The 20,739-nt window shown below is 46.7% G+C and overlaps 2 protein-coding genes across 2 annotated transcripts; both read left to right on the forward strand.

Moving 5' to 3' along the window:
- Positions 1 to 361: 361 nt before the first annotated feature.
- Positions 362 to 10,737, forward strand: LOC101923125 (transcription factor HES-5-like). The gene is made up of 3 exons (XM_005237939.3): positions 362 to 8,919; positions 9,239 to 9,419; positions 9,651 to 10,737. Exons 1-3 carry the CDS (start codon positions 8,854 to 8,856, stop codon positions 9,914 to 9,916), a joined length of 513 nt encoding a protein of 170 aa, XP_005237996.1. The 5' UTR covers positions 362 to 8,853; the 3' UTR covers positions 9,917 to 10,737.
- Positions 10,738 to 11,090: 353 nt separating this feature from the next.
- Positions 11,091 to 20,527, forward strand: LOC101922954 (transcription factor HES-5-like). The gene is given in 3 exon segments (XM_005237938.4): positions 11,091 to 18,127; positions 18,261 to 18,426; positions 18,525 to 20,527. Coding segments are annotated over 3 exon segments (474 nt in total). The 5' UTR covers positions 11,091 to 18,073; the 3' UTR covers positions 18,779 to 20,527.
- Positions 20,528 to 20,739: the final 212 nt, after the last annotated feature.

The following is a 20,739-nucleotide window of genomic DNA, read 5'->3' on the forward strand; positions in this document are numbered from 1 at the left end:
TGCGAGATGCTCATTGCTCCCATTGCTTCTCTCCTGATACGTGTTGCCCAGATGGCCTTTTGGGAGCAGGGTTTCCCACTGAACACAATGCAGAGGCAAGCACCGTTGCTAATGTGGTTTGTAGTCAGGCACGCTTCCTTTGTGACAGGAATGAATATAGTTAAGAAATGGTGTGGGAAACTCAGAAGTACACAAACTTCCATAGCCTTATGTTAGCAAGTCATTTAGAAAGGTAAAACGCTTGGGAGCAGGGACAGAGCAGTGTTTCTGAATAGTGAACGGGTAAGACAGCAAAATGTAGGACACAATTAGCACCAAGTCTTACAGACCATCCTGAGGTGAAAAATAAAAAGGGTCCGAACCTAAGAGCCTTACTTGGATCCTCACTGAAGTCAACAGAAACTTCAGACTCCATGAAGAGTGAAGCAGACCGCTAGATTTAGCCTGCAGCTTCTGTACCTCCAGAGCTATTTCCTGATCTCCGGTAAACTGGTGGAAATACAGATTACCTCTACACGTACAGTGGAATTTATCAAAATCCTAATCTGAAAAATTTGAGCCTGAATTTCCATCTGCCAAATACCAGTACCAGCATCCGGTCTATTGTTTCTCATTTCTTTTATCCAAGCAACACAGAATAGTTTAGAAGTATTAATGAAGAGAAAAGCTTCCCTGTAGCATTACTGGTATAAAATCCGATCTAATAATCACGATACCCTCATGGTCCACAGGAATCACCTTTCCCCTTTAGCACCGTGCAGCAAAGAGGCACAAAAATCCCATTGCAAAACTACAGTGATGGCTTCCCGAATGGGACCTGCACTGGCTGGGTTTCAGAGCTCGGCATCTCCCAGATTGCTCAAGGAAAGCACACCCACCAACACACGGAGCTAAGGAATCGATGCCCTGCTGTACCACTGGGGGGGATGTGCTGCAATGCTTGCCATCATATCTGGGCAGCCTTTGGTAAAGAGAATAGCAAGACAAAGGTACTGAGCAATCTGGAGCAGGGGCACCCTGACTGTCAAGTGACACCTGGTAGCTGAGTCTCTCGCTTTCTGTCAGTGACTCCATGGAGAGTCCTAGCAAAAAACCACGTTATTCGGGCAAAGCTGAACTGAGGCAATGCCTCGCCTACTGCAGACGATCTCCAAGCTGTGAGGAGGAAATCAGTCCTGTATTTAAATTACAGCAAACTGTAATTCAGATTAACATGCCAGGGCAATTCAGGATTGGAGTAGCTTCTGTACCTGTTTGCAACAGCTTGCAAAAGCTTACGAGCATCTTGACTAATACCAAGGCTCTGTGCTTCCTGGGACACACTAAAAAAATCTGGGGGCGTAAAGAGGCAAACAGAGTATGTGGCTCAGAAGTCTTAGCGTGGGCAAAACCCACCTCTGCCACCTTCAGCGGGACCATTTTCTTTGGCCTTACCAGTGGCTGAGCAAGATTCTGCTCCTGCAGCTCCTTTCCCTGTCATTTCCTTCCACTTTTCCTTGCTGTGCTGCTTGGCAGTCCCTTGTTTGAGTCTGGTGCAATTTCTGTTTCTCTGCATAGCTTCCTTCACTTTTTTTCCCCCCTTTTACTCAGGGTTTCTTTTCCCTTCATGCAGTTTTCATAATCTGATTTTTCGTTCTGTCACTCTTTTCCCCTCTGTCTGTCACAGGCAGATGTGGTTTGAGGACAGGAGTGTCTTACGGACCCGCGGACTGTGTGAGTTTGGAGTTCCTTCCAGTTTCCCACACTGCTCTCCTATTCACTGCATTCAGGCAGAGGATAAAGGAAGTGTGCCATGCTACAAGCTGAATTAGAAATGGTGTTTGACTTCCCTTTGTACTTCACAGAAACCTTGCTCTGGGCAGACCATCTGCATAGCACTCACTGTGGAGAAAACCATTGATCAAGGCCTGTCAGCCCAGCTGGGGGAACTTGGGAAAGTAATTCCCTGTGCCACTTCAGTTCTTTAGGGCTTAACATCTGGCTGGAGGGGGAGGCGACAGTTGATGGTTTAACAGTCGTGCTTCCTTTCAAGTTTGGGATGCTGTTTTGATCCCCGATAAGCCTTTCTGAAATCCTGATTTTAATAACATGGAAAGCATCCAGAAGACTAGGAATAATGCACTGGCTTTGCATTTTCAAAGTGCTTTACAAATACCAGCTAATGAATTCTCAGCAACCTTCTCTGTGAGATAAGGATGTATTATTAGTGATGTTTTACAAAGGAAGAAAAATGAGGCAGACAGGAGAAACCCAAAATTTCAATATTTCAAATAGCCAACTGGTTGCAGTGCTTCTATTGCCAAGTGGCTATTTGAGACATCTGGTTTACAAAGATGCTCAGCGCCCACTTCTGTTTCAATCAGCTTTGGCATCTCTGAAAAGGAGCAAACTTGAGAATTTGTATTCCCAGCCTGGACCACACTTGCATCGTGCACCACCTAGATAAGTAGATGCAAGAGTTCTCCTTTCTACTCAAGTTCAGCAGTGGTTTCTGAAAATGTTATTCAGTACAATTTGTTGAAGGCCATGAAATGGCTGAAAAGGAAGATGCACTCAAATCCTTGGTCAGGAAATACTTAATGATCTATTCAACAGAAAGTAACTTGATCTCTCTAGAAAGTAAACGAAGTTTTAATTTGTTTATTCATGCTCCTGAAGAGCTACCAAAACCGCAGTCTTAAGATGCAGCTGTCCTTAGTCCTTGTGCAAATCTGTCTGTCAGCACCATTTCATTTTGACCAGCTGCCTCCCAGCGGCTGCGGTTATTCTGGGCTCGGAGCTCCCTGGAGGACAGGATGCAGTGTGCCCCAAATTACATGAACTCCCTGAGTTTATAAGGGAAGTTCAGGCCCTAGACTCGTGGCCTGGATAAAACCGGTGACTTAGAAATGAGAAAGGAGCTGTACTGCTTTAGTAAACAAGATCAGTGCTAGCTACAGCATTATGTGCTGATTGTTGGCCGCACGCAAAAGGTGCCTGCCCAGTCTGACGATGGCAGCTCTTGGGGACTTTGTGCCAGATGCCCAGTACCACACCACCGCAGGTGACTGTAGGGCCCAGTTTATACTGCCAGCTACACTGAAGACGTTCTGGGGTCCTGGTCCTATTCTTAATGCCCTCTAGGCTGTTTCTGTAGAGTTTGGCTCTAGATTGCAATAGATCCCCCTGATTCTGACATGTGACAGCCTGCCTTGCCCTGTGGCATGGTGATGAGAGCCTCCAACTCTGCCTCGTACGTCTTGTGAGGACCACGGTCTGTCAGTTCTTGCGTATGCCCCTCTGCTAGTCCTTTGCCTGGCTCAGAACTAGGTTATCTAGCTTTTGAAAAACCATTCTTGCCTGCAAGGCTGGCACCTGCTTTTATCTGACACGATCTCTTCTCGCTGCTGCCAGCTGAACATGGCAGAGATGTTCCTCAGTCCTCCAAAATCTACCTGCCTGGTGGGGCAGGACCTGACACTGAGCCCCAAGACGCTTTCACCAGACACCTGTCCATTGTGTTCCACAGTGTGGTGACTGACAGCCGCCAAACATGAGAACGTGGGTTCTGGTGGGAGCTTCCATCCCAAACCCAGGCTGAACTCAAGGGAAGGGAGAAATTCACTGGGGCATTCAGCTGCAGGTTACCAACTTGGTCCCAAGGTAGGGAACAATCAGATGAGGCTCAGGGGATGCCAGGGAAGTCTGTGACTATTATCTCCCCTCTCCACTGCTGCTCTAGCTAGAGATGAGGGATTAAATATTTGACAAGAGCAGATAGGATTAATTGCTGCTCTTATAAGGGGAGAGGTGACTGCCCTCCTGTCTCGCACAAACACACCACTCCTGTCTCGTCAATGACAGCAAGTGGTTGTTGGGGCCAGACCTCAGGAACTACACCCCCAATTCTCAACCTGGTCCTCTGAAATATTCTCTGCTTGCCAAAATGCTTGGCAGCACTACTTGGTAAGTCTTGCGATTTTTATAATGGGACTCATAATACTTATGGCCTTCACTAATATTTCACATCCGAGCCTTGTGCTTATATAAAGAGAGAAAATTAATGACATCAATCCAAAGTCCAAATGCTTAATAAAAAAAAAAAGTTTTTTTAAAAATCCATCAGAATTATTTTAATTTTATTAGAAACATCAACATGTTTTTGTTGAATCCCTATGACTTTCAGCCCATTTCTTGGTTTCTTGAAGCCCAAATTTTGACATTCGAAATGTTGGCGGTAATGCCAGATCCTCAGAGATGCTCAGCCCATTGCAAGAACTGAATAGTCCCATCTTCCAAAAAACCCACCCAAAACAATGAAGGAAGTGCATGAACTCAGCAGCTTCTGTATTTGCTCCCTCCACTCTATTGTTAGTGACAGGCTCTTCTCCTTCCTTGGCCAGAGCTGGGACGTGACTGACTGGTGGGGTCTGTGTATTTCAGCGGACTTTTGGGGAGCACGCGCTCCCGCTGAAGTCAGCAGTATCGGGGCGGGCTTTAGAGCAAAACTCAAAACCATCTGGGGTGCTTTAGAGCAAAGCTCAAAACCATCTGGTAGCGTGTGTGAGAGAACTGCCGGGTCTCCGCGCTGTTGCTGAGCTGGGGAACACTTACATTACTGAGATCATAACTAACTTAGCACCGACCGCCGTTAATTGTAGAGCAAGGTGTAGCTGAGTCCCCTGGTAAAAGCAGAAGGACAGGATGTATTCTGTGGTTGGTTTATATGGGTTTTTGAAGGAGGAGGGTGGTAAACACATAACATGGTGGCTCCCGCAAAGCCTGCTCCCAGGGCAATGTGTTCCTTTGAGACATAATTGATTCCTGCCATCAGGCACCAGCCTGCTCTCCCCCAGGGTCAGCGCTTTCCCACATCCAACCCCATTATCCCACAGACCATGCCTTTTGTACAACACACTCCAGCTATTCATGTGCAAAGCAGCTGTAATCCCCAGACCTTTCAGAGTCAATATACCAGGAAATAATAAATCCCTCTTGTGCACTCTTGAATATGCTGAGAGGTGACTTGTGGGAATTTCAGCTGGGCAGAAAAATAATAAATTCTCCTTAATTTTTAATTATTTGTAATACTCACTGTAGAAAGACTATGTTATTGGTGCATGACTATTTCAGGGTCAACCACACAAGCAACTATAGAAATTGCTTTTGCCTCCAACAGCCCTGAAAATGCATATCAAATTGTCTTATATGTTTCTTAATGATCAAAGTCCACTTTCCTTCACTTACACACCTGGGAATGGCTGCATATTAAGCGTTCTGGATCTAAAGGAAAACTAATTAAAAAAGGTTAACCTGTGAAGAATGTACTTTACAGTAATAAAAGACCGCTTTTTGCCAGGGTTCTAATGTCTAATATCTAAAGGAGGCAAGATAATGCCATGCTAATGACATTTAATGGAATATTTTTTTACAATAGGTCTAATACAACATAACCTTTTCCCCTGAAAGAGGCAGATTGCACTACACTTCCACTCCATCAGTTCACATGGCAGAATTACGCTTGGCTTGTGAGAGCGAAAGAAGCCAATCCTGAATGGCAAGTTCTGCAGGACAGTATCTTTACATATTGCCTCCCATGACAAAGATTTTTTTAAGCTATTTACTGTGTAGAATGTACTATCACTGAAATACCCTGAGCAGAATGTGGTAGACAGGGTTAGGTGTACCTAGAGGGCTGGGAGAAGTGATCTTTATCTGTGACACCAAAGCAAGCAGCGGCCCCTAAGTTAAAAACTGTCAGAGGATCATTAGGGTTCACCTCAAATAGGCAGTACCCTGTCTTTTCAATCCTTACCCAGAAAACCTCCACAGAGCAAGTCGTACGGGTATGAGGATGATGAAGGGATGTGGTAATACTGCAGGGATCTGTAGTACTAAACCCCAGGAATCTTACACAGTAGGAGACATCCCTAATACCCAGTGGTAGTAAGGTATGAGTGTGGCACAACATACAGACCCAATAGTTTCATCAAACATTCAAAGGTAGTAATTTCCACACAGGTGTGTCAGCACAGGTCAGCTTGGGACCCTGGTAGGTGTTCTCATTGCTAGTCTTTCTCTGTGATGCTGCCACTAGCACATGGCCTGTGCAAGTGAGGCCAGAGCCAGCCTGGACCTAAAAAGCCTTCCATTTTAGCTGGGTAAGCAAGCCTTTCAGCAACACTAACCATGGGCTGGCCCGAGGAAGAGAAAAGCCGACTAGAGATGGGACTGCACGCAGCACAGACCCCGCAGAGCCCTGCTCTCCAGGCAGCTGTGGTGACAAAGGGGTGTCCCAGGGAAGGAGCATCTCTACCAGGCTCCCAACAGATGGGGAGAGAAGAAACTCCTCTGTAAAACAGCAAGAAGAGGCCACCCTTAGCACTCCTGCAGAGGAGCAGAGCTGTGCCCACCGTCACTCCTTCTCCGCTTGGCTCTCACAGGTGTTTGGCAGTACCCTGAAGTGGTGCCCAAAAACCGCAGGGGCCAAGTCAGCCCTGTCCCTATCTCCCACCACAGACACGGGCTCAGCTCCTGACGCCACGAGGGCTCTGTGAAGAGCTCGGCAGCACCACTCCCATTTCCCAGAAGGGCAAACTGAAGCACGGTGAAGCAAACTGTCGGCCCCCGGGACAGCCAGTGCTGCGGCTGAGCTGGGCATCCCTGCTGGCCACCCCTGTGTGTGCACCACTGCCTCTGCCCCCTTGCCCCATGTTGCCCCCTTCTCCTGGAAAACCCAGATCACTGAGAAGCCCCTGCCTGCATGGCGGAACACGTGCTTTTCAGCCTTACTTGGTGAAAAAGGCGTGTGAGTTCATCGTGCCCTGACAGCAGCGCAGGCTCCACAAAGGAGTTACTGGCACCAGGCTGTGTGGGTTTGAATTTCTCGGCGTTTCCCATACTTTTCCCCTATTGATAACATTTCTTGTTGGGACAATAGAAGTGTGCCTTGCAGCTACTCATGACATTAGTGACGGTGCTTGAGTCTGAATGATTTAAAGGGGAAGAATCCAACTCCCAAAAGACCATCTGGCTATCAGTTATAATACAGCAATAAAGGTCAGAGCTGCTGCTCAGGAGTTGGGAAAAAGATGTTTTTTGACACTGAAGAGCCTCTTCAACCAGCTTGGTACATGCCTACCTGCCAGCTTCTAGCTTCTAGGCCTGCCACCATCGCTCTTTTGCTAGGAAAGGGATAACACAGGACACCAACTTCTGGAGGAAGGCCAGCCAAACAACACAGGAAAAAGGGCAACACCTTACTCTAGCCGGCAAGAGCTAGGGCATGGTCTCTGAGCTGTATCTTACTTTGTATCACAACCCTTTGACTACTTCAAACTGTTCATGAGATGTCTTGTCTCCTGGCTTTCCCACAACGCAGGGAATAAAGGGCTCCAAGGACAACATCTGCCCTTCACAAAGAGCTAAGCCCATTCAGGCCCATACAATGAAACCCACCAAGCTGGCCATTTCAGTGACGCCTCCCTCCTTCCTGACAACTGCCCATTAAACTCAGGCTTCACTTCAGGATTGCCAAGTACGAAATTGCCTTTGGCTTTCTTACTTCACCGCACACTTCCCTCCACCATCTCCAGATTCTCAGCCACGCTCCCTTGCACAAGCAGTGCACTGGGAGAAGATGAGCACACTTCTGCCTCGGGCACTCCAGGCTAGACCCCTCAGATGACAGGATGCAGCACAGCTTTTCTCAGGTAGGTTCTGGGTTATTTTCGGCGTTGCCTCAAGGACTGTATCCAGGCAGGGATTTTTCTCATAAGACAAAAACAGAACTAACCTAAAGTTCCACACATCTTCAATCTTTTTCTTGCCTTTAACACAAAAGAAATGTTTGCTTAATTTTTATTGAAATTTTCATGCAAATCCAAGCAAGCAGCACCACCCTCATTTTCCAGAAAAGAAAATGGAGCAGGGATGTCATGCTAAAGGTTACGCAGGGAAGCAAATACATGGTCTCTGAGATTTCATGTCCAGCAAACTGCGGCAGGTCCAGCCTGCAGCGGAGCAGTGTGATGCTTCTTGGTCAGACGAGAACAAACCACATCAGAAATCCCAGGCCAGAAGCAGAACTGACCTCCTTGCTGGGGTCCAAAGGTGGGCCTCAGCTACTAAATCCCATTCACAACTCACCTCTGACTTCCCAAGGCCTAGGGCTTCTGGGTTGAATCTGATGCTATTCTTTAGCCCAACATCCCATCATACCAACTGTCAGTTCTCCACTTAGAAAAGTCATGCAAACAAACCTGTTGTTTCACACTGGTAATGCTTTGGCTCACCCATTAGAAGCGTAATGACTGCACAGACGAGTGCAAATACACCCTCACTCTGGCAAATGGCACCTGGGATGCTGGCTGTGAAGTGCCCTCTCTAGAAAGAGTAGAGAGATGTCCTTGGTGCTTTTGATTTTAACCCTAACAGTGCTCCCCTTCTTCTCTTCCCCCCTTCCCCCAAAAGTGTGCCTCCTCCACGCTCACAAATGTGACTGGCACATGTAGGGACTCAGGAATGCAACTGATCCCAGACAACCAGCTGGAGGGTCAGTGTTTTCCCAGATCCCTGGGCAGCCCTGAAGAGCCACGCTGCACACTCCACCAGTCAGCGTGGGCAGAAGGTTATTCTCTCCAGGGCATTTGCAATCAACGTACCATGCGCTAATAGATGCTTCCTCTATTGTTCAGCTGTGTGCCTGGATTGGCTGAATGGCTGTGGGAAACACCAGCAATCCTGAGACTCACGTATCTGCTGAAGTTCCCTGATGTATAAATAGAGGCAGCCGGTAACTGCCAAAGCATAAGTCTTACGCTCAACACAGCAGCCCGGTGCGGGGGTCTGTGCCCAGGACTGAGAGCACTAAGAATGGCTCCCAGTAACACCCTCATGATCCACATGGAGGAGAAACTGCTGCCAAAAGAAAAGAATAAAGTAAGTAGAGCCCTTGACAGGACTGGGAAGGCTGGCCTGTGCTCTGTGCAACAGGCCACCTCTAACAAATAAAGACCACCTGGGAAAAGATAAGGGGGGAGAAAGTGGTCTGCGGGAAGGCAAATAGGTTGAAGAGAGAGAAGGGAGACTATTATATAGAGTTTTTAAAATTAAATTGAGTGGGGAACAGGCAGGCAGCATCGCAAAGCTCTCCTGCCAAAAGAGAGGGTCTTTGAACGCATGTGTATCAGGGCATCAGAAGGGGAAATCAGGCCAGGTCTTGGAAAATCCTTAACGATCTGCTCCATCTCTCTTACAGCTGAGGAAGCCGGTGGTGGAGAAAATGCGCCGTGACCGGATTAACAGCAGCATCGAGCAGCTGAAACTGCTCCTGGAGAAGGAGTTTCAGAGGCACCAGCCCAACTCCAAGCTGGAGAAAGCCGACATCCTGGAAGTGGCTGTCAGCTACCTGAAGCAGCAGAGCCAGCTGCAGGACCAAAGTGAGTGCAGAGCACGTATTGCACACGCGCGCAGCCCACTCCCACAGGCCTTTGCCCTCCCCTGCAGCCCCGGCCCCCAGAGCATGCAGGGTGTAACACACCAGCTCTAGCCACGTGAGCAGGGCTTGTGGACTCAGGCTCTTGAAAGAAACTTAATCCATGAATGGCAACTGTCCCATGTTTTGGTCATGATCTTAACCCACTGCATTTGCTTCTTTCTTTCTTTTCTAGCTTTCATTAACAAGAATCTAGAGCAGGACTTTAACAGTGGATACCTGCGGTGCCTCAAGGAAGCGATGCATTTTCTGTCCTACTACGAACCCAAGAAGGAAACTCAGGTGCAGCTAATCAAGCATTTCTGCAAAGCTCAGATGGGTGCAGATGTCATGTACTCGCCTGCTCTGCGGAGTTCCCCTCTGTCACCCTGCCTGTTTGCCAGAAAGCAACCTGCCCAGAAGACTGTGGCTGCTGCTCCTACCATCTGGAGACCCTGGTAGACCTGCAGAACGTTGCTTTATTCCTATGTTTTGCTACAAAAACTAGAGGGGCCTGTGATTTAACAGTTCCTCTTTAAAGTAGGAAACATTGCTTTCCAAAGGTGGGAGGGGGGCGGTTATTGTTTTTCTGTCACAAGAAATGAGGGTCGCTAAGTAGTTTCCCTTCATAGTGAAGGACTGTGTTTGTATCTTGCAGCAAATTTGCTGCTTTTATCAGTGGCTCGTAGCCAAAGAGAGGACGAAGTTCTGTGGTGATTTAGAGAGCCAAATGCCCTTCTGTTTTCATCACACCTTTGCTTCGCAAGGCTGTTGAGTCTGTGGCTGTCAGGGGAAATCTTTCTGCTAACTCCCTGGGTCACTGGTTCAAGTGCTCCATTGTCTCTAGATAATGTATTGACCTTCCTAAAGAAGGAGCACTTTCAAGAATGTATTTTGTATCGTAAAGAGGGCATTGAGGCTTTACTTTTTGAGTGAAAGACGTTAATAAGAAATGCTGATTCTTCTGAAGTTCCTACGCTATTTTTAGTATAACTTCTTACAGAAAGTTATGAGGATAACAGAAAGCTCTAGGAAAAATTCTCTTAATGTCAGTATGCCTACTCTCAGTTGAGGGACAATTGATGCCTTTTGTAAAGGAAATGCCTGGGATATACCTTAAGGAAAAGGGGGAGGAAGGGAGGCAATGACTACTTTATAATCATTCATTCTACATGCTAAAGAGCCTAAAGAGCTTTTATAAAGTTGCGATGTATTCATCCTGTGTGATGTTCAAGTTTGGTGTCTTCACTGTACAATACAATAAAAATGGTTTTAGTCATTAATTCTTTGGTTTGAAATTATTAAAATGGCTAATACTCCTGGACTAAGGGTTGCATGTCGACTCCTCCTGCAGTGGGGAAGCTATCAGGACACATCATATTTCTAAGCCCTTCATTCTAGCATGTAATTTATATTTGTGAAATTCATTTGGCAGAACAGGATTTCACATCGTGCAGAGAAACAACCCCTGGCAAAGTTATCAGAAATTAAAATGGAGATGAAATTGAAGTGAGATACTGAGAGGTGTAGACCCAGATAGTTAATAGCAACCTATTCAGACTTCAACAAATCACTAATTTCACAGCCAGTTTATTTCCTCCCATTCCCCACTAATTTGCCCACCAACCTCAGTTCAGTCTTACGCTTTCTGTCTGTTTAGGAGGTAGCAACATGCAAAACTCCTAATAACTTCCGAAGAGTTTGGCACCTGACTCTGCTTGGGGATCTTATTCTCCTCTTTGAAACTACCTGCAATGAGGTGAACTAGTTTTTGTTGTCTTTCGATTTCAGCACCTTCTGTTACCTAAACACGAAGTCTGATAGGCAAAACCAGAATTGCGTGAAATATGCCTGTATATGGCTAAAAGTATACATAATTTGGTATCAGAGATTGGAAAAGCATTTCCTCTCCTAAATTACTTCCCATACTTTTCTTCAAACATTTTATTCTCTTTCTCTGACATCTACCTAAGGGTCCAAACCATGCCATGAATAGGGCCTGTGCCTCAGAGTTCAGAAACTGCCACGCTCCAGCAGGTTTCTGAGTTTTTTCTATTCAGCCTGCTGTAGGCATGGTGTCTCTGCCAAGTATCTTTCAAATGATCCTCCCTTGATTTTTTTCACCCCAATTCAGAAAACAAACCTAGCATATCCTCTTACACGGAGATTTACAACAACCTGCCTACCTGGCCTGCACCAGCTGAGTGACCCAAACTAAGCAGCCGGGTTTCCCACGAGTTGCAGAGAGCCACTGTAGCATCCACGTGCAGTCTCAGCTCGAGCCCCGTTAGACTGTTCTGCAATTCTCTATGCACAGGCCACGCGATTCCTGTCTCCTGAGGATTAAGTCAGCTGCACTCTGGGGATGTGGAAAAGATTAGCACCTGTTGTAAAGGATGTGCTTGTCCTTCTCCTGCACAGCTACACAGAGGGAATGGATGCAGTGAACAAGCAAAAAGGGGTTCAGAAGCCATTTGGGGAAGCAGAAAGGAAAGCACAAGAAAGGGGATCTTGAAGCCACTTCTGAGCACCTTCAGTATCAACAGTCTCTCCAAAACACAGCACCTTTCCCAATAACATTCACTCACTTTTCCTTAAATTTAAGTTCCCATTCATTGCTCAGTGGGGACTATTCACCTTTTATTTTCCCTTTTCTTCAAAGCAAAATAAATCTGCACAAATAGTCGGTTCACAATACTACTAGCTGACCACAGTAACACACTGATTTGGATGTATGACAGGGAACCCGTGCATTCTTCCAGAGGTATGGAAACAGCATGAAACACCACGGGTCAACAATTTCAACTCTCCTCAGGTTCTCTGGGAGAGATGCTTTTTTCCTTAAACGAAAGGAAACTTAGAATATCAGATCTTGTCAAATAGCTGCTTTGCTAAGCACAAAGCAAACTGAAGATCTGCTAAGCTGACAAGACTGAACTGCATTCAAACACTGCTAGCTGTTACCTGGCCGGGCCTCGCTTGATCCACAATTAAACCCTCTGTTATATGTATGGAAAGGACCAAAAAGCCAGCTAGCCAGGTCAAGAACATTCTACCTCATTACTGCTGGATGGATCATTTTGGTTATTATTTCACCCTGAATGCATGAGCTGGTTGAGTGCTCTTCATCTATCTGCCAGCGTAATACAAGGTGGGGGTTTGGTACAGTTCTGCAATTCATCAGGGGCTGATACTGATGCTGCAGTTAGATTTTTCTTCCCAATGAGCTACTAAATAATTCAGAAGAAATATTTTTAGATTTGGTGGTTGCTTAGCGATCTTGAAAAGTCACTTCACCTTGCTGTGCCCAACTTGTCTTTGTCAATTAGTACAAGCTTCTGAATCCCAGCAAAATTCAAGCTGTTCATCCATGTCTGTGCATTTTTAAATCAGGCCTAATTAAGGCAGTTTGCAGATAGGAAGTTTGGGGGAGTTCAGACTCAGCCAAAATGCAATGTGCCCCAAAGCATGCCACAACCCGACTGACTACGTACCGCAGGGACTGGGACTAGAGCCACGTGCGTGGCACGACGAAGCCTGCTGCTATGAGGTGGACAGGTATCTTCTGTAGCTCGTGTGTTACCACCCAAGTCAACCGCGCCATGAATGTCACAGTTGGCAGCATTGCTGCAGTTTGTTTAAAACTGACAGCATAAACGGAGAGGAGAAAAGGAAACCAAAGAAGAGCTGCACAAACTGAAGACTGTTGGATTTGAACCCAGTCCCTCTAGTTCTAGGCTGACACAGGAACAGGCCGTAGAAATGACAACTGTGCAAAAACTCATGTGAGATCACAGCCAGACTTCTAAGCCCAGAACTCCTGCCACCCATACTGGCATAAATCTGGAGAGACATGGCTACTGTCATTCAAACCACAAGGTCTGACTCTCAAATTTACCCTGAGGTGGTATTACATTCCTCTGGCTCTGGTGGGGGAGTCGGTCACGCTGAGCTGAGATTCAGACCTACTGTTTGCAGAGCAGTGTAAGGGAGAGAAACAGTTCTGGGCAGGGGAAGAAACCGAACCCCACCAGAAAGCCTCCGCTTGCTCCAGGGAGTCAGATCCACAGCTGGTACGAGCGCATCACTTCTGTTTGTCACCAGCCAAAGACCTGCCCCTTGGGACTTTAGTTTACCAGTTCCTTGAGAGCTAAAAGCCAGACCTCCAGTTTCACCAGGCTTAGCGCAGCGAAGGTTATGCTTACAATTTATTAATTATTATCACTTATAATAATTGAACGCAAAACTTCTTATTGCTTCCCTATCCCCTGGGGTGACTCTCCCCTGCTCCAACACATTCCCACCCTCAGGGAAGATGTTGTTTATTATGCTGATCCCACAGCCCAGGAATACTCTCCTGACAAAACCCCTATTAACCTCAGAGTGTGGGCCTGAGTTTCTCGGAGTTTCCCACACTTTCTTCCCCATTTATGACATTCAAAGGGACCACAAAGGAAGCGTGCCTCACAACAGCCCACATTAGTGACGCTTTTTGGCTCTGTATTGTGATGACCAGCAATTCCTGTCCCGATAGACCATCTGGAGAGCTATTTTCCCAAGGAGCACATTGATCGATCAGTATTATGCGAGAGTCCTTTTAAAACTTGGGAACATTATGCTCTTTGACACTAAATAGGTGTCTCGAGAGGGGTTGTCAGAAAGATTTTAAACCATTTAAGGAAGGCACAGAAAAAATAAAAATTGTAATTATTTCTTTATAAACGCCATCAATAGCATTTGTGAGACAGACTGACATGAATGTAGGAAATGGTCTAAAATAAAAATGTTCTAAAAGTGATACAGAAAGGAATGCTTTAAGCCACCAAGTTGCATGCTCTAAGTACAGGCACAGATGTACAGGAGCACTGCTATTTAAATCTGCGTAACGTAGGCAATGAAATTCTGGTTTTCTGTACTCTTTTCTCATAGTCCACCTACCTCCAGACCTGTTGCTACCGTGCAATACACTGGGTTCCCCTCCACGGGGAGCGAAGTATCAGACGGGCTACGAAAGCTGCCAATTGGTATTACTAGTAGCAGCATCTTTTGTAAAAATAGTGTGTGTAGTAGCTCTGTGCCTGGGCTGAAATCACCACCTACAAACCAGAAGCAGAAAGCTCCATGGCCCAGTACCAATCTCCTAGGCTAGCGGTCCTCCAGCTGTTTTGATTTATGGACTGCAATAAACACAAGTCTACTGATGATGGTATTGGGCTGGCTTGGTTGGTTACCTTTCCTGGATCCTCTGCGGTTGTTCCTCAACTCAAAGCATCTATGGCGCACAGGTTGCACACCACCATTGCTCAGGGTCAAGTGGTGACCAACTACAGCTGGAGACAATTCACGTGGTGGGCCTTGCCTTAGGAAAAGCTAGGAGTCTTGCCCGACATGCAAGGTCTGTAAGTACAGCCAATGACAACTGCTTGCAGATTTCTGTTTCCCCTTACGCTCTTCAATATCTGTAACAAGTGAGAGTGGAGACACCTCCCTGTTTTCATGATGCAACTCATGACTGTGATGTGATATCCAGAGAAACAAGGCCACTAAGAAAGCAAGCCTCTTTGTCCACAGCATAGCTGGCAGCTCTCAAGAGCGGGTCCAGATTTCACATCATCCTCCAAAGAAGGGAGTTATTGTGTCACATTGTTTAGTCAGCTCCACATGTTTGGCAATTTTGAGGATTTGTTTTCTTTTAATCCTTCGTTCCAAAAACAGGGAAACCCCTGCTTCTGAGCCTCAGACAACCGATCTTTCATTCTGATGCTGCAGCGACAGTCAGAGAGGCACAAACTCCTCCCACAGATACGAAGCACAGTGACAAGGACTTGGATCACAAGTGTGTTTCAGTGGGACAGACTATTGCACCAACAGCTAAATATTTAAAAAGCCTAAACTGAGCAGGCTAGTTACAAACTTTTTAACAAAGAGCAACTGGACTGCCTACAGCACAAGATTTTTCTTTCCTTACCATAACCCTTGCAGAAAGTGCATACTGCACCCAGTTTCATAACCAATATGCCTAGGGACAGCCTTAGTCTAGACAATTTATTATTCTGAAGCATCATCTAGGAAATACCGTTGCCATCAAGTTTTCAGGCCTTAATAATTGAACCAAACAAGGTGGGGGTGGGGGATATTTGTTTCTCTTTTATCCATCAACAGTACACAGAAAGTTAGGTGAAGCAGGCAAGGGGGACACTGAAGATTTGCTGGTTTTTCAACTGACAGAGAGAAGGGGAGAAGCCAGGAGCTCGCGAGCCCAGAGGGCTGTTGTTCTGCATGCTCACTGCAAGGCAGCATGCCTGGTTCACCATTCACATCAGATGGTGCGAGTCCACAGTTCCAAGGATTTCCCACATTGCCCCATTCAGTGTGTTAAACTGTCAACAAAAGAAGTGTGCCTCTGTGGGTCCTGAGAAGAAAGCTAACGCCTGCTGCACCATCTGCCCAGCACTTAAAGGAAGGGATAATGCTTTAATCAGTGGGAGTTGGTTTAGCCCTTCGGAGTCCAGGGGCATTGTGCTGGGGATAGGATGGCATTATTTAAAACCACTCATTTCATATTTCTGGAACTGAAAATTGGGTCAAAGCTTCCCTCCTTTCTCACTGTACCCGCTGCTGCTGCAAACATATTTCTTCCCATACGGTGCGTGGCAGGACCTGCTGTCCATTCCCTCTCCTGTGGTCCCCGAGAGAGATCCACAAAGCCCTGCGCTTCACTTCAGGCTCCACTAACGGCACAAGTACATGCAGCCAGAGACTGCCCTGGCTGCAAGCACTACTGCTGATTACAAGCTGAAAAAATAATTCAGGGAACTGGTTTTGAATAGGACTTATACTCCCTGTTCAATTACAGTTTTTTTCACAGCCATTTACAATTAAAATTGTTACACTCTAAGTGATCCATCCACATGTACAATATCTTTGGGCTGGGAAGGGAGGACGGGCAGAATGGCTGATGTATGAAACTCACTGCCATGAGAAGCCAGGACGTTAGAAGGGGCTTTGTAAGCTTCAGGTTAACAACGAGTTACAGAATCATCCTTTGCAGGACCATGTCCTTTTATACAACACTATGTATGTTGGAACACGCTGCTATCTATGTACCCACAGACACAGGTTGTGGCCCCAGCTTATCGAGAACGATGCTGAGGGCAGGTGCGACAGGCTGACTGCAGCCAATAGTGAAATGAAAGGTTTCCTTTGTGGTTTTGAAAGGCAGACACAGGAAACAGGTAGGGTTTTCATTAATACTGTTGTAGTAAGAAACAGGTATTCAAAAACTAACATCCCCAACCTGGCTAGCCTATTAGTGACAATCTAGGTTTACTCCCTGTTCTGGCCTCTGACCACAGAAGAGGCATTAAGGAAAATTATGCCCATGCACAACTTCCCTTAAATCCATAGAGCTCCACAAACTACAGCTGAAACACACACAGCATAAAGCATAACTGGGAATTTGTCAGTGAGGCCCCATGTGCCTCACTGACAGATCTGAAATGTGACCAGCTTTGTATAGGATTGTGCTTGGGGAGGCAATCCCCAACAGCCTGAAAAAAATAACTCAAAAAGGCAGCTATAATCCTGGATCCTATCTGGTCCTTTCCACTTCATTACCTGTGTTCAGTGCCATACCCGTGGCACATACACTGAGAAAGCGCAAGACTGAACATTCACAGGATATCCTGGCACCTGTATTTACATTCTACAAGTGGGGTAACACCAACAAAGCAATAGACAAGAAATTACTTTTCACTGCATCTCAGTTGTCTGCAAAGGGAAAATATATTTAGTTGCTTTATGTGGAGATTCAGGCCCAAGGGAACAGTGAGGCATTTACAAAGTGGCATGAAATTAAATAGGACATGTTTGGGAAAGGCACCATAATCATTACATGTCACGGGCAGCCGTAGGAAAGCCCAGATTACCCAAACAAAAGCAAGGAAGAGCTCTGAAAATAACTTATAGAGGGACTTGTAGTATCTAAACAATGGAGTTGAAAATATTTCAAGCTAACTGCTTAACACAAATTGTTTTAAAGGTTCTTCCCTTGATTTTAGTCTCTAGTTGCCTGAAAATTATCTGGTACTGTATTCATCTAAGCACGGTTTAATGTCAATGAAAGGGTTTAGTCCCTCTAATTCTGCATTTTTTCCTTTTCAACCTCTCTTTCGGTCATGGGCACAGAGCATTATCTCTTACTGGGATCAGTCTTCTGTGCTTAATTTCTCCACAGCCTGGGAAAAGGCAGCACATTGAGATGCTGACGTTCCCAACATCAGGCAGAAGTTTGATTATAATGACGGCAAACGCTTTCCCACGTTCCTACCCCAGCGCTGTAATGCCAAGCCCTTTTGTGTCACACACTCCCCAGCCCACCTGCTCCTTTGGGAGCAGGGTATTATACCCAGGCGATTCACAGTCAATTTGCCATGCTGTAATAGATGCTTTCTCTATTGTCCCAGGGTACGCATGGATTGGCTATCGACTGTGGGAAACTCAAAGTCGCTTAGGACCCATGCATTTGTATTCAGCCACTGCGTATAAATAGAGGAACGCCAAGCTCCCTTCTCCACCCGCTAACCAGCACGCCCTGAGCTGAAACCAGCACTTGGGATAATGGCACCCAGTGCTCTCTCCCTGGAAATCCTAACACCCAAAGAGAAGAGCAGAGTAAGTATCCACTGCCTCTGTGACCACAAGGGCAAAGAGCTGAGAAGGGCTGAACCCCTTTAGCAGCAGGTTATATAGAGATGGAAGGGGAACGTCTCGCTGCTAACTGTCCTCTCCCCATCGTGTGTTACAGCTCAGGAAACCCACTGTAGAGAAACTGTGTCGCGATCGGATTAACAGCAGCATCGAGCAGCTGAAACTGCTCCTGGAGAAGGAGTTTTGGAGACACCAGCCCAACTCCAAGGTGGAGAAAGCCAGCATCCAGGAGATGACTGACAGCTACCTGAAATACAGCCAAGGTGAGTACAACCCCCAGCCGTGCTTGCTGCCCTTGCTTTTAGGCAAAACTCAGCCCAAGTCTCGCTGTGTAACACTTCTCTCCCCTTCTGTCCTTCAGCTTTTGCAGCATCTGCCAAAAGCTGACAGCAGTATTATTGTGAAGGGTATGCCTGGTGCCTCAAAGCAGCTCTGCAATTCCTGTCTCTCCATTCAGCAAACACAGAAACCTGGATGAAGCTGATCTGCCATTTCCAGAGCTCACAAGCAGTGCCTAAGGACTCTGGTTCTTCTTCTACACCCACTTCCACCCACCAGCCCCCTGCAAAACAAGCTGCACTGAAACCCTCCTGCAGCCTGTGGAGGCCTTGGTAGGCCAAGAGCATGCTTATGTGTTTCCTGGACATTTTCCTGTATTCCAGAGGAGATCGTGACTTGCTATACAAGTCCCCCCACTCCTCTCATGAGTAGGGAAGAATGTTTTCCTTTTTCAGAGCATTACTATGCTTGGATGTCTGCTTCCCTTCTTCTAGAAGGACTAAAATGATCCCACCACGTGGAAAGTTATTCTTAAAGAATGTGAGATGTAATCCTCCTGCTAGGAGGACCGAGAGGAGTTGTTCAGAGAGGAACACCGACTGTTCTTAACCTCAGTGAGGCTGTATGTGTACATCTGTTGGGAAAGCTGTAATTTCTAAGACATTCAAGCTAGCATTTTCAAAAGTGTCCGTTCAGGAGGAGCCCTCTCTGCCTTGCCCTCCTTGAGACTCCTACGTCTCCTCGGCTATCCACACCTGCACTGCCCGGCTGCAGCTGTAGCCGCGGTGGCCCAAGGCATCCCAAGCAGAGCAGCTAGCCTAAGTGGACACATTTGAAAAAACTAGCTTTCCTACAGGTGCCATAATGGGTTCTACAATATTTGTAGACTGTACTGAGCATGCTCTGAAAATGGTTAAACCATAACTCAAACTACGTAGAGGAAATTCCTCAGGATGTCTTGCTCACAAAATCAGAGCTCTGTTTGTGAGGTTCAGGATATGTATGCCTTGTATAAAGGCAAAAGCTCATTTTTATATCCTTATAGGAAAGTAAGTTACGGCTGTGTTGTCGATTTTACAAGAAGTATTTATCAAAGTCTTTCATGAAAGGCAGATGTATAAATTATATTTATTCTTTGGTACCCCACCACCAGGGGAGAACATGAATTCATTACTGTCCTTGTAGGATGCTATGACGTGTTATGTGTGAGCTGCACCAATTGTATAACCTGTGCCAGAAATTATCTTCAACTCCAGAAGTTGCAGAAACTTTTAACAGTACAAAAATAAATAAAAATCTAGTTAATAAATCCAACAAGTTATTTTTTCTTGAGTAGTTTTCATAGCTGATTTCCCTGCGGTCCCTGGGGTTAAAGGGCATGAGAGAAAGATTTGAGTAAAAGCAAAGATATTCAGAATTGGCATTTAATTGCCTCACCAGCTTTGTGTCCGCTGGGAACCCCTGCAATGCTGTTTTGCACAGCAAAGAACAAAGCTCCAAAATAGCAAACCCTACCGTTCTCAGCATGAGACAAAAATAGAGGCATGCCTAACCAACAAATTCTTGGGGAATTTAGAGCCGAGAGACTTGTCAAGAAAGGTCACGGCAAGGGTGAGCTCAGGAAAATTTATGCCAGACTCCCAAAGGTAGAAAGTACTTTCAATTAATAGATAGTTTGACAAGGTGCTTCGTGTCCTTGTGGCATGTGGCCAAAGCAGCCTGAAATGTAGGGAATTAAAACCTACTTTTGTTTGTCTGCTTGTTTGAAGGGGAGACATGTACAGCTGCGCAGTGTATGTGTGCATGTATGTATGTATGTGGGAGGGGCGGGTCTACACGGCTGATGTCAAAGGCAGCGGCGCCCTTACCAGTTGCACGGGTGAGAGAAAGGGGATCTGCCAGGGGATCTGCCAGAGGATCTGGGACCTTGAACTCTCTGGTGGGCCGCGACGGGCTGACCGAGCACCAAAGCACCGAGCTGGGCCGCGGCTCTCGGCTGGCTCCACGAGCTCCCGCGTACCTCCGCGATGCCCTCACCCCGCGACCCGCCGGAGCTGCCCCGCTGACGCGCGCCGCCCGGGGCCACGGGGCCCGCCCCTCCCGCGCTTTCCGGCCCGCCCCCGGCCGCGCTTTGCGGCCCGCCCCCGGCCGCGCTTTGCGGCGCGCTCTGACACGCGCCCGCGCGTGCGAGCGGGAGGGGCGGTGGCTTTGTGCGCGCGCCAGCGCCCGCCTCATTCGCATAATCTATGCGCCGACCTCGTTAGCATGTAGATGTATGCGCATACATTTGCATACCG

The sequence above is a fragment of the Falco peregrinus genome, chromosome 3 (genome assembly GCF_023634155.1).
Source record: "Falco peregrinus isolate bFalPer1 chromosome 3, bFalPer1.pri, whole genome shotgun sequence".
Classification (NCBI taxonomy): domain Eukaryota; kingdom Metazoa; phylum Chordata; class Aves; order Falconiformes; family Falconidae; genus Falco; species Falco peregrinus.

Excerpts from the sequence above, each read along its gene's own strand:
- LOC101923125 (XM_005237939.3), top strand. The coding sequence starts at position 8,854 with ATGGCTCCCAGTAACACCCTCATGATCCACATGGAGGAGAAACTGCTG. Across the intron at positions 8,920-9,238 it reads TGCCAAAAGAAAAGAATAAA|CTGAGGAAGCCGGTGGTGGA; the intron begins GTAAGTAGAGCC and ends TCTCTCTTACAG. Across the intron at positions 9,420-9,650 it reads GAGCCAGCTGCAGGACCAAA|CTTTCATTAACAAGAATCTA; the intron begins GTGAGTGCAGAG and ends TTTCTTTTCTAG.